The 14,345-nt window shown below is 37.4% G+C and overlaps 1 protein-coding gene across 1 annotated transcript in view; it reads left to right on the top strand.

Moving 5' to 3' along the window:
• LOC123539393 (neurobeachin-like protein 1) overlaps positions 1–14,345 on the top strand; it is a 104,847-nt gene that overhangs the window by 68,057 nt on the left and 22,445 nt on the right. The window contains exons 32-40 of the mRNA XM_053530566.1: positions 914–1,098; positions 3,378–3,527; positions 7,689–7,846; positions 8,712–8,836; positions 10,062–10,191; positions 11,573–11,721; positions 12,055–12,185; positions 13,597–13,704; positions 14,038–14,133. Coding sequence (XP_053386541.1) covers positions 914–1,098; positions 3,378–3,527; positions 7,689–7,846; positions 8,712–8,836; positions 10,062–10,191; positions 11,573–11,721; positions 12,055–12,185; positions 13,597–13,704; positions 14,038–14,133 — 1,232 coding nt within the window. The remainder of the gene's footprint in view (positions 1–913; positions 1,099–3,377; positions 3,528–7,688; positions 7,847–8,711; positions 8,837–10,061; positions 10,192–11,572; positions 11,722–12,054; positions 12,186–13,596; positions 13,705–14,037; positions 14,134–14,345) is intronic.

Genomic DNA, 14,345 nt, shown 5'->3' with positions numbered 1-14,345 from the left:
CAACCTTTTTATTTCCTTCTGATCCATTTTGCATTAACATTGGCTTGTTTCTAGTAACCCTGATGCATACAGCAACCATGATTCCTTAGCCCCAAACCAAATCTTCGAACCATGCAATGACTTACTGACCCACTCTCTCCAGTATAAGTCATGGAGTATAGTTCTTGATATTAATAACAGAGTCACCGTCTTATCGGTGAAAATAAAGTGAAGCAGACTGAAAGGTCAGTTGAAATATTCCTTGTTTTATCAGTGTTGCACTTAGAAAATGCTAATTAGAACATGTGTTATTTGCCTTAAATCAAGACCTCTCCTAGTCAGATTGTGTATAGAGACTCCCTGTATACAATGACGTTTTTGAATTCTCTAAAGGTTGGTCACTGTAGACTGTCTTTACTGTCGATAGTTAATGTTTCTGTTTGAAGTTGAATTTACTGTTTGGTGCTGTCTGTTCTGTTAACAGTTAAATTAACTTTATGGTGCAGTCTCATGTCTGTTTCTGTTTACAGTTGAATTTACTGTATGGTGCTGTCTGTTTCTTTTTATAGTTAAATTTACTGTATGGTGCTGTCTGTTTCTGTTTACAGTTAAATTTACTGTATGGTGCTGTCTGTTTCTGTTTACAGTTAAATTAACATTATGGTGCAGTCTCATGTCTGTTTCTTTTTACAGTTAAATTTACTGTATGGTGCAGTCTGTTTCTGTTTACAGTTAAATTAACATTATGGTGCAGTCTCATGTCTGTTTCTTTTTATAGTTAAATTTACTGTATGGTGCTGTCTGTTTCTGTTTACAGTTAAATTTACTGTATGGTGCTGTCTGTTTCTGTTTACAGTTAAATTTACTCTATGCTACAGTCTCTTTCTGTTTACAGTTAAATTAACTGCATGTTTCTGATTGTTTCCATTTATAGCTGCCACAGACAACTACAGTTTCTTAATACCTGTAATGAAAGCTTTAATAGATAAATCCTACCAGCTATTGAACCTTGATTTGAACCTTCCAAACCTACCGTCAACAACGATGAGCCCAACATTCTTTGATGATTTCAAGACCTACTGCAAAACTGAAGAATGGACCACATTCATTAATAACTACGTATGTCGGAAAATTATCTTGTTATTTACATACTTTTGCTTAGTTTACTTTATACTAATTTATTTAAGCTTAATTGTGATGAAAGCTTCAAGCTTATTTGAACCAGTCTCGAATCCGCTTCCTGGAAAAAACAATACTGGTGTCATATTACCCAGAGGGGCTTGGACTCATGACCCCTGGGTTGAGTGGCCAACACCTTAACCACTCAGAATGTGAAATTCTTGATTAAAAGGGTTTCAGTGTTATGAATATAGTTTCTTATAAATATGTCTTGTTACATAAATCGAGGACTGAGCCCCAAAGTATTTTATCTTGTTATTTATTTACATGCATTTACAATAGTTTCACGCTAAGCCCATTAAATGTCTTGTTACAGATATGTGATGTTGTTAAGTATGTCATTATGTCTCCCCCAGGAGACATATTGTTTTTGCCCTGTCCATCCGTCCTTCCGTCCGTCCGTACGTCACACTTCATTTCCGAGCAATAACTGGAGAACCATTTAACCTAGAACCTTCAAACTTCATAGGATTGTAGGGCTGCTGGAGTAGACGACCCCTATTGTTTTTGGGGTCACTCCATCAAAGGTCAAGGTCACAGGGGCCTGAACATTGAAAACCATTTCCGATCAATAACTAGAGAACCACTTGACCCAGAATGTTGAAACTTCATAGGATGATTGGTCATGAAGAGTAGATGACCCCTATTGATTTTAGGGTCACTCCGTCAAAGGTCAAGGTCAAGGTCACAGGGGCCTGAACATTGAAAACCATTTCTGATCAATAACTAGAGAACCACTTGACCCAGAATGTTGAAACTTCATAGGATGATTGGTCATGAAGAGTAGATGACCCCTATTGATTTACGGGTCACTCCATCAAAGGTCAAGGTCACAGGGGCCTGAACATTGAAAACCATTTCCGATCAATAACTAGAGAACCACTTGACCCAGAATGTTGAAAAATCATAGGATGATTGGTCATGAAGAGTAGATGACCCCTATTGATTTTGGGGTCACTCCATCAAATGTCAAGGTCACAGGGGCCTGAACATTGAAAACCATTTCCAATCAATAACTAGAGAACCACTTGACCCAGAATGTTGAAACTTGATAGGATGATTGGTCATAAAGAGTAGATGACCCTTATTGATTATGGGATCACTCCGTCAAAGGTCAAGGTCACAGGGGCCTGAACATTGAAAACCATTTCTGATCAATAACTAGAGAACCACTTGACCCAGAGTGTTGAAACTTCATAGGATGATTGTACATGCAAAGTAGATGACCACTATTGATTTTGGCGTCACTCCATTAAAGGTCAAGGTCACAGGGGCCTGAACATTGAAAACCATTTCCGGTCAGTAACTTGAGAACCACTTGACCCAGAATGTTGAAACTTAATGGGATGATTGGTCATAAAGAGTAGATGACCCCTAACGATTTTGGGGTCACTCTGTGAAAGGTCAAGGTCACAGGGGCCCGAACATTGAAAACCATTTCCGGTCAGTAACTTGAGAACCAGTTGACCCAGAATGATGTAACTTCGTAGGATGATTGGTCATGCAGAGTAGATGAACCCTAACGATTTTAGGGTCACTCTGTTAAAGGTCAAGGCCACAGGGGCCTGAACATGGAAAACCATTTCCAATCAATAACTTGAGAACCTCTCGACCCAGAATGTTGAATCTTCATAGGATGATTGTTCATGCAGAGTAAATGACCCTTATTGTTTTTGGGGTCACTCCGTTAAAGGTCAAGGTCACAGGGGCCTGAACATTGATAACCAGTTCCGATCAATAACTTGAGAACCACTTGACCCAGAATGTTGAAACTTCATAGGATGATTGAACATGCAGAGTAGATGACCCCTATTGATTTTGGGGTCAGTCTATTAAAGGTCAAGGTCACAGTGGCCTGTTCATGTAAAATCATTTTTTGGAAATAACTTTAGAACAACTTGACCTACGATGTTGAAACTTAATAGGATGATTGGACATGCAGAGTAGATGACCCCTATTTATTTTGAGGTCACTTGATCAAAGGTCAAGGTCACAGGAGCCTGAACAGTGACTTGAGAACCACTAGGCCACGAGTGCTGAAATTTAGCGGGATGACTGGACATGCCAAGTAGATGATCCCTATTGCAGCCAACCATCAGTGTCTCTGTCTTTCGCTCCTGACCCCTATTTACTTCTTGCCTATAGGACTTTGCATTGGGGGAGACATGCGCTTTTTTACAAAAGCATTTTCTAGTTTCTTTTATTTTCTGTATGGTCAGGTTGAACCTCAGAAGCAACATTTTACAGAGAATGTGTTCATGGAGTTGACAACAAAAACTGCGGAGTTCTGGTCCAACTGCCAGCAAGAGATGATGGTGAACATGCACAAGCGTAACAGGGAACACGGAGAGAGTAAACTCAAGTTTCAGGTATAATAGCAGTATATTACAGGGAACACGGAGACAGTAAACTCAAGTTTCAGGTATAATAGCAGTATATTACAGGGCACACGGAGAGAGTAAACTCAAGTTTCAGGTATAATAGCAGTATATTACAGGGAACATGGAGACAGTAAACTCAAGTTTCAGGTATAGCAGTATATTACAGGGAACACGGAGAGAGTAAACTCAAGTTTCAGGTATAAACTCAAGTTTCAGGTATAATAGCAGTATATTACAGGGAACACGGAGAGAGTAAACTCAAGTTTCAGGTATAATAGCAGTATATAACAGGGAACACGGAGAGAGAACTCGTCATATAAAGCTTTCAGGGAACGAGTAACTCAGTTCAGGTATAATAGCAGTATATTAACAGGGAACACGGGATAGAGAGATAAACTCAAGTTCAGGTATAATAGCAGTAATTACAGGGAACACGGAGAGTAAACTCAGTTCAGGTATAATAGCAGTATATTACAGGGACACGGAGAGAGTAAACTCAAGTTTCAGGTATAATAGCAGTATATTACAGGGAACACGGAGAGAGTAAACTCAAGTTTCAGGTATATAGCAGTATATTACAGGGAACACGGAGAGAGAGTAAAACTCAAGTTCAGGTATAATAGCAGTATATTACAGGGAACACGGAGAGAGTAAACTCAAGTTTCAGGTATAATAGCAGTATATTACAGGGAACATGGAGAGAGTAAACTCAAGTTTCAGGTATAATAGCAGTATATTACAGGGAACACGGAGAGAGTAAACTCAAGTTCCAGGTATAATAGCAGTATATTACAGGGAACACGGAGAGAGTAAACTCAAGTTCCAGGTATAATAGCAGTATATTACAGGGAACACGGAGAGAGTAAACTCAAGTTTCAGGTATAATAGCAGTATATAACAGGGAACACGGAGAGAGTAAACTCAAGTTCCAGGTATAATAGCAGTATATTACAGGGAACACGGAGAGAGTAAACTCAAGTTCCAGGTATAATAGCAGTATATTACAGGGAACACGGAGAGAGTAAACTCAAGTTTAGGTTTTAGCAGTATATTACAGGGAACACGGAGAGAGTAAACTCAAGTTCAGTAATAGCAGTAATACAGGAACACGGAGAAGTAAACTCAAGTTCAGTTAATGCAGTTTACGGAAGGGAAACACGGATAGAAGGGGAGTAAACTCAAGTTTTCAGGTTTATAGCGTATATACGGAACACGGAGACAGTAAACTCAAGTTTCAGGTATAGCAGTATATTAAGGAACACGGAGAGAGTAAACTCAAGTTTCAGGTATAGCAGTATATTCAGGAACCGAGAGTAAACTAAGTTCAGGTAAATAGCATAATTACAGGGAACCGAGAGAGTAACTCAAGTTTCAGGTATAATACATATATCAACAGGACACGGGAGTAAACTCAAGTTCAGTATAATAGCGTATATAACAGGGAACATGGAGAGAGTAAACTCAAGTTTCAGGTATAGCAGTATATTACAGAGTAAACTCAAGTTTCAGGTATAATAGCAGTATATAACAGGGAACACGGAGAGAGTAAACTCAAGTTTCAGGTATAGCTGTATATTACAGGGAACACGGAGAGGGTAAACTCAAGTTTCAGGTATAGCAGTATATTACAGGGAACACGGAGAGAGTAAACTCAAGTTTCAGGTATAGCAGTATATTACAGGGAACACGGAGAGAGTAAACTCAAGTTTCAGGTATAGCTGTATATTACAGGGAACACGGAGACAGTAAACTCAAGTTTCAGGTATAGCAGTATATTACAGGGAACACGGAGAGAGTAAACTCAAGTTTCAGGTATAATAGCAGTATATTACAGGGAACACGGAGAGAGTAAACTCAAGTTTCAGGTATAATAGCAGTATATGACAGGGAACACGGAGAGAGAGTAAACTCAAGTTTCAGGTATAATAGCAGTATGTTACAGGGAACACGGAGAGAGTAAACTCAAGTTTCAGGTATAATAGCAGTATATTACAGGGAACACGGAGAGAGTAAACTCAAGTTTCAGGTATAATAGCAGTATATTACAGGGAACACGGAGAGAGTAAACTCAAATTTCAGGTATAATAGCAGTATATTACAGGGAACATGGAGAGAGTAAACTCAAGTTTCAGGTATAATAGCAGTATATTACAGGGAACATGGAGAGAGTAAACTCAAGTTTCAGGTATAGCAGTCTTTTACAGGTTCAGTCTTATTTGTTTCCATCATAAGTTAGGCGATTGAAAGTCATTGACTGAAAAAGTACCTATCAGTTGATATTGTAAAGCAGCTCGTAAATTAACCTTTACCCTTCTATATTTTTAAAATGGACTAGTCCATCATTCAGTTTGGGTAATGCTATTTATTATTTGAAGGGGTTTTCAATGAAAAATTACTGACTGAATAGAGAACTGTGGTCTGCACTGGTCGCAAAGGCAGAATCAATTGCTGACAACAAGCTAAAGGTTAAAGCACCAGAGGTCTCTTTAATTTCATAGCAAAAGAACCAAAAGTTCTTAAATTCATGAAACTGATTATCAAAATAGATGGCAATATGGAGAGTGTACAATCCTTTTATTTTTGTTACTTACAAAATATATGATGGCAGAATGACATCTTGCAAAAACTTAACATACTTATTTATGCAGCTAAGAACAAGGGTAGATGACGATAAAGAGAATAATATGCAAGTGCTTTTATCTCTTTACTATGGCAACAGATACAGTTGCTGTGGCAATAGAAAATTAAAAAAAATGACAAAAGTGTGGAATCTGGCATAACTTAAAGATTAATGTACAAGATATTTTTCACGAAATTTGATACATGAATGGATAGCAACATTGGGAACAACAGCCATAGATTTTTAGCTCACCAGAGCACGAAGTGCTCAAAGGTGAGCTTTTGTGATCGCCCTGTGTCCGTTGTCCGTCCGTCCATTGTCAACAATTTGACTGTTAACACTCTAGAGGTCACAGTTTTGGCCCAATCTTAATGAAACTTGGTCAGAATGTTACCCTCAATAAAATCTTGGACGAGTTCGATATTGGGTCATCTGGGGTCAAAAACTAGGTCACCAGGTCAAATAAAAGGAAAAGCTTGTTAACACTAGATAGAGGTCACAATTTGACCCAATCTTATTGAAATTTGGTCAGAATGTTAATCTCAATTAAATCTTGGACGAGTTGATATTGGGTCATCTGGGATCAAAAACTAGGTCACCAGGTCAAATCAAAGGAAAAGCTTATTAACACTCTAGAGGTCACAATTTTGGCCCAAACTCAATGAAACTTGGTCAGAATGTTACTCACAATTCAATCTTGGACAAATTCAATTTTGGGTCATCTGGGTTCAGAAACTAGGTCACCAGGTCAAATCATAGGAAAAGCTTCTTAACACTCTTGAGGTCACAATTTTGGCCCAATCTTATTGAAACTTGGTCAGAATGTTACCCTCAGTAAATCTTGGAAGTGTTCGATATTGGGTCATCTGGGGTCAGAAACTAGGTCACCAGGTCAAATCAAAGGAAAAGCTTCTTAACACTGTAGAGGCCACATTTATGACTGTATCTTCATGAATCTTGGTCAGAATGTTTATCTTGATGGTCTCAAGGTCCAGTTTGAATCTGGGTCATGTAGGATCAAAAACTAGGTCACCAGGTCAAATCAAAGGAAAAGCTAGTTAAAACTGTAGAGGCCACATTTATGACCATATCTTAATGAAACTTGGTCAGAGTGTTAATCTGGGTTAGGTGAGGTCAAAAACTAGGTTACTAGGTCAAATCAAAGGAAAAGCTTTAGAGGCCACATTTATAACTTTATCATCATGAAACTTAGTCAGAATTTTAATCTTGATTATCTTTAGGTCAAGTTCGAATCTGGGTCATGTGGGGTCAAAAACTAGGTCGCCGGGTCAAATCAGAGGAAAAGCTAGTTAACACTTTAGAGGCCACATTTATGACCATATCTTAATGAAACTTGGTCAGAATGTTAATCTTGGTGATCTTTAGGCCAGTAGGTCAGGTGAGCGATACAGGGCCTTCATGGCCCTCTTGTTTGAATTACTCGAATAAGCATGGGAGCTTGTACGATCAGTGCTGAAGAGAGCAAGGTTTCACAGTTTCACCAAATAAGAGGTTATGTTGTTTTTCAGAATCAGATATTAGATGTGTACAACAAAAAAGTCACGAATGAGGAGAAACGTTTCCAAAATGTGACTACACAGTTACGTAACCAGCATGCTGCCGCACTTAGGCAATGGAGAGCGGCAAAAAGATTCTTTACAGGGGAACGAGGAGCTTGGGCTCAAAGGTAGGAAATCAACTTGTGTCCATCGAGTTAAGAGTATTGTTTAATATAAGTTTTACTAAGCATAGGTATTGCAAATACTTTGATGAATTTTTAATGTAATAAAATCATACGGCACATAAAATGTGATTTGTAAAAAATGTTGTTGTTCCTTGTTTGTAACTGGATATAAAGAGAAAAAGGAAGATGCAAAAAAAATAAATTAAAATTGAAAAGCTTCAGTCTACAAATTCAGAGGTCCTTACATAGATTCTAGTGAAAATCTATGAAGATAGGACCAAAGATGTTACTTTTAAAGTAATGCATGCTCCACTTTTATTTTGTGAAGAGAATTCTGCTTTTTATTAGCACTTTTAAGAAATCCAAGAACAAAGAATGAATTAATTGACTGCCAGTTCATTTATTTTGTTGTTTTATGAAAAAAAAACATTACTAGGAACCGAACAGTCAGTTAACTGAGGTTTTGAAATTCAGATACTTCGTAAGAAAGAGAGTGCATTTGACAAAGAAACTGGTTATTTTAATAAGAATGAGAGGGCATTTTACTAAGGGGCACTGTATAAAGAAAGAGAAACAGAATGATGTTATTTTATTAAGAAATTGAGGTTACTTTACTAAAAATAAGAGGGCATTTTTTGAAGAAACTGGTAACTTTACTAAGAAATTGAGGTTATCTTACTAAGAAAACAGGTTACTTTACTAAGAAACCTGTCATTTGGAAAAGAAATATATGCCTTATAATAATTTACTTACACCGCAAATTGTGTTATTTAATTTAGATGTTGCATTCATGCTGTCAAAACTGTTAGGTAGCGGTTATGAATAAATTTAAAATAATCATGTCATGTGTATATGATTTTTCTTTCAGGGAATCTCCAGTGTTACATTGGAAGCTGTCAAACCAGGAGAACTTCTCTCGTATGAAAGTAAAACTCATACAGAACTACAACTTTGATATTCACAGAGAGGCCAGTTTGCTCAGAGATAATCTTGGTAAGTCTAACAGTTATACAGAACTACAACTTTGATATTCACAGAGAGGCCAGTTTGCTCAGAGATAATCTTGATAAGTCTAACAGTTATACAGAACTACAACTTTAATATTCACAGAGAGGCCAGTTTGCTTAGAGATAATCTTGGTAAGTCTGGAGTTGAAAAAAGCTATTTTTAGAATGTAAACGAAGGGTATTAATTATTTTTTTGTGTGTGGGAAGTGGTACCGATTTAAGACTCGCACTGACAGCTGGATAACTTGCTCACATGAAAGAATTCTACATCTTAAGCTAAGTTTCAGACCCACAGTGGTGAGGGACATGTCAGTGATCCTCACCACTTAGCCAGAAGTTATAGTTAGTGTATAAGATGCCAGTATTACGGCATAAAGGTTGCTTTTGTAACTTAACGTACTCTAATATCACTGTCATTATCCAGTTTGCAAAGAAAGGGTATTATATGTATTATTTTCTGCTCATCAGTCTGTTTCTCAAGTTCCATATCTAGCTGGTATCTCAAAATTACATGAAATACAGGTCAGGTATTCACCTACTCCAGTTGATATTCAATACTCCGATAGCTGTCATGTTCTTAATAAATTCTGTGTCATATGTTCCAACTCATTTGAGCCACGCCATGACAAAACCAACATAGTGAATTTGCGACCAGCATGGATCCAGACCAGCCTGCGCATCCATGCTGTTCTCTTTCAAAGCCTATTGGAATTAGAGAAACTGTTAGCGAACAGCATGGATCCTGACCAGACTGCGCAGATGCGCAGGCTGGTCTGGACCCATGCTAGTCGCAAAGCCACTATGTTGGTTTTCTCATGGCACGGCTCATTTAAGTTTATTTGCAGAACCTCATGATGGAACTAAGTTGACTCGGACGTCTTTCCATGGCCTAATGTTATAAAACCTGAGTTTGAAGACCAGTCAGAATACTCCTGCTTCTGATTGGTTGATTCTGAGTACACATATAACATTAACTAATGGCAAGACTGCACTCTGTGACTTGTTTTCAATCTATTTTGTTATCTCTGTTATGCAACAAGTTCTTGCAGCTCCTGTAAATCATACTTGAGCCTAATCCAACAAATGCAGTTTGGTTTGCAAAATGTAGTTTCCTAAAGGAAAGTGTATAATCGAAATGAAATTTAGTATGGGTAACTTATTACTTTACATAATGGTCACCTGAGGTTAAGCATAGTTTTATTCCACTTAAGGAGTTGAAGACAATGTTTTGATGGATGAAATCCAGCAGCTTATGGTTACCAAGGAAGCTCTGGTATCCAGGGAAAACATTGGGGATGATGGGATAGGTGATGAAGATTGGAATGTCATAAGTGCACAGAGGTTAGTAGATTTTATTTTTTTTTTGAAGTTTAGCTTGACTATTCATAGAATAGTAGAGCTATTGGACTCGCTCATGCGTCAGCGTCCGCGTCCCGATTTGGTTAAGTTTTTGTATGTAAGCTGGTATCTCAGCAACCACTTGTGGGAATGGATTGAAACTTCACACACTTATTCACTGTGATAAACTGACTTATATTGCACAGGTTACATAACTCTATTTTGCTTTTTTTTCAAAATTATGTCCCTTTTTTGACTTAGAAATTTTTGGTTAAGGTTTTGTATGTAAGCTGGTATCTCAGTAACCACTTGTGGGAATGGATTGAAACTTCAGTCACTTATTTACTGTGATAAACTGACTTACATTGCACAGGTTCCATCACTCTGTTTTGCTTTTTTACAAAATTATGCCCTCTTTTCGACTTAGAATTTTTTGGTTAAGGTTTTGTATGTAAGCTGGTATCTCAGTACTCACTAATTGGAATGGATTGAAACTTCACACACTTATTCACTGTCATAATCTGACATGCACAAAGCAGGTCCCATAACTTTATTTTCCTTATTTACAAAATTATGCCCCTTTTTCAACATAGAAATTTTTGGTTAAGTTTTTGTATGTAAGCTGGTATCTCAGTATCCACTAATGGGAAAAGATTGAAACTTCACACACTTGTTCGCTGTCATGATATGACCTGCAATGCAAAGGGTCAATAACTCAACTTCGCATTTTACAAAATTATGCCCCTTTTTCAACTTAGGAGTTTTGGGTTAAATTCTTATATGTAAGCTAGTATCTCAGTATCCACTAATGGGAATGGATTGAAACTTTACACACTTGTCCACTGTCATGAGCTGATAAGCACTATGCAGGTTCCATAACCCTATTTTGCTTTTTTACTAAATTATGCCCTTTTTTCGACTTTCATATTCATTCAATCGACAAGGCTGTTAAATAGTCGAGCGTTGCTGCCCTCCAAAAGCTCTTGTTGGATCTGTTATATATTACATGTAAATTATATTTTTTGTTTCACCCTGATTACAACTGTATGAATGTTTTTGATTTAGTACAGAATTAGAAAAAAATGTTCTTTCAAGGAAGTTGATGAGGGTTTGAAACTTTTTGATGGAAGGATGTGGTCTAATGGTCAAGGTGAAGGCTGCTTGGTCTGGAGGTCATGGGATTGACACACACTGGTCATGACAACACCTCATATTTTCATGGAACTAGACTTGGGGAGTATTTCAGATAAGCTCCAAGCTTTCATGACATCTGAGCAAAGTTAATTAAACAAAGTCTTACAGAATGTGAAAGCACATTGATGAACCTCCTTTCAATCCTGAAAGTACAAAGTACACTATAGGTGTAATACTAACTTTATTTCAGTACGAATGTTGAGGAGTACCAGGACAAAGAAAAACTTGTTTTATCAGAGGAATGTGAACTTGTGACCTTAGTAGAGGTCATAAAAGGTCGTTTGGAGGTCACCACAACCCATGTCTACTTCTTTGACTGTAGTACTACCAGGGATGAAGGTTTGTAGCTCGGAACATGTTGCATTTAGCTTTAAGGCATTAATGCTGTTTTGGTTTAAGCATACAAGCTTAACAATTTATTTACAGTTTTATAAGATTAAACCTGCTTTAATTTCTGGAACAAAAATAAAATGATTAAAAGTTTGGTTATAGTGTTTAGATCTTTGGAGAAGCCATTAAATGAAGTTGTCTTGTTGAATTTAGGGATATAGATTAGGCTATGTTTGTCTGTAAGTCTGTCAACAATCTTTACATCAGACTCTTTGCAGAATTGATTTAGACTTTTATTGCTTATTATAAATGTGATGTACTGACATAGCTTTTTATTGACAGGTGGTGAGGATTTCAAGTGGGGTCTGCCACAGCTTAGAGAAATCCATTTTCGTAGATACAACCTCAGGAGGTCTGCACTGGAAATGTTCCTCATTGACCAGACAAACTACTTTCTCAACTTTCAGAAAAAGGTATTAACATTCCAAAATATAGATATAAAATTAGTATCTGTGTTGTGCTTAGGTAAAATTATGAAGACTTTAGTGTGAAATATTGTATATTTAACCAAAAATAATTTCTGCTGGCATGCAAGATACAAACATTGAGTTAGAGTCAAAGAGTATTAAACACTGCAGATGTATTCCATTCTGAAGTGAGTTTGATTAACAGATATTGAAATAACCAGGATTTTCATGAATTGTGGCTTTGTTTTTGATCAAGATATAAGCTGTACATCTTCCTCAAGATTTCCACCACCTCTGATAATTCATGAGGGGAAGTTGGCAGTTACTTGCCGAGAACAGGTTTGTACTGGTACAGAATCCAGTAACACTGGTTAGGCTAACTGCCCGCCGTTACATGACTGAAATACTGTTGAAACACGGTGTTTAACAAAAATACCCACAAAAAATGAAGATTTCCAAGTAATTTCTTTAATATTGTCAGTTTTATAGCAAAAAATTAATGTTGGGCAAATAATTTGCTTGGAAATATTGCCTTTATGCTAGCTAAATATCCTGAATGCTTTATAACAATCCATTTAAAAAAATTGATTTGAAATTTTAAAACTTTTTGGGTGTCCAGACTGGCAGAAATTTACAATAGAAAATATGCCATTAAAATAGTTTTTGATGATAACAAGATACTTTGAAAATTTGGAATTTTCAATTACCACCCTTGAAGTTCTTTGGAATGATATACAGTCTAACCTGTACTAACGGTCACCTCTGATCAGCGGTCACCTCCGTTTAGCGGTCATTTTATGATGCCCCCGACAGATTTTCCTCTATTTCATCACTTTATTCAGTGGCCAACTCCCGTCTGCGGCCACCAAAATTGCCTCCCAACCGTCGTATTTGACCCCTTTCAGCGGCCATGTTTCTTCCAAAACATATTATTTTTAGGCGATGATCGCCGACGATACCCGATATTTGAGAAAAAAATTGTAAACAAACTTGTTTTGAAGTTGTTGTTGAAAAATCACACTGGAGTTTTAGACTGCTTAGAAGACAATTCGTATTGCGAAGGTAAATGCAAGTCAAGGTATCTTGGTAAAATAATAATAGAAACTGAAAAAGAAATGGGCCTAAAGGCTAAACTGGTCGGAAGTCTGAAAAATACATATACTGGCTGCACCTCCAATCAGCGGTCACCCGGCTTCAGCGGCCAAATTGTCTGCTTCCCCTGGCTGGCAGCTTAAGACAGGTTAGACTGTATATTGTTCTAAGTATCAACGGTATTGTCATATATTCAAACAGAAATCAAGGTAAAACCTTGTGCAGATAAGTTGGGTCAAACAGTAGAGAAAGTTTCCAGATGGATTACAGTTAAATTGATAGAATTGAAGCGATAAGTAAAGTTATTATGTCTTCTATTTTACAGGTCAGAAACAAAGTGTACAGTCGTATTCTAGGTCTAAGACCACCAAATCTCATCTACTATGGGTCACGGTCTCCAGCTGAACTTCTCAAGGCATCCGGGCTTACTCAGGTATGCTGCCAGAGTACAAAGTTTAGGGCAAGGTATTAGAAAGGTAATTACCTTAGAATCAGTTTCACATTAGACTTGCAACAGTTCAAAATAGAAAAACCACCTCTTCTCATGAACCAACCGAGAGGAGCGGTGGTCTAGTGGACAAGGTGTCGGCCGCTCAATCAAGGGGTCATGGGTTGTGTACTGGTACAGAATCAAGGCACACTGGTTAGGTTAACTGCCCACCATTACATTACTAAAATACTATTGAAAAATGGCGTTAAACCCAAAGCAAACAAACCTGTAACATATAGATCTTTTATTAAACATTTGTATGTAACATGATTTCAGAAATGGGTACAACGTGAGATCAGTAACTTTGAGTACCTCATGCAACTAAACACAATAGCAGGAAGAACATACAATGATCTAAGTCAGTACCCAGTGGTAAGTACAAACATACCCAGATCATCATTTATGCAAACTCGCTATCTGCTTAGCCAACATCATCTTTTCTGTCATCCCAATTATTATAAATTGCCAACAAATTGCATGGCTGTATCAACAATCTTTGGAAATTAAACAAGAAGCTAGGTTTTAGGCCAAAATTGGTTAACAGAAGATTGGATGAAAGGACAGCTGCAATGTTTACATTAGTT

The sequence above is a fragment of the Mercenaria mercenaria genome, chromosome 18 (assembly GCF_021730395.1).
Source record: "Mercenaria mercenaria strain notata chromosome 18, MADL_Memer_1, whole genome shotgun sequence".
Classification (NCBI taxonomy): Eukaryota; Metazoa; Mollusca; class Bivalvia; order Venerida; family Veneridae; genus Mercenaria; species Mercenaria mercenaria.
This window is presented reverse-complemented; position numbering and strand designations above follow the sequence as displayed.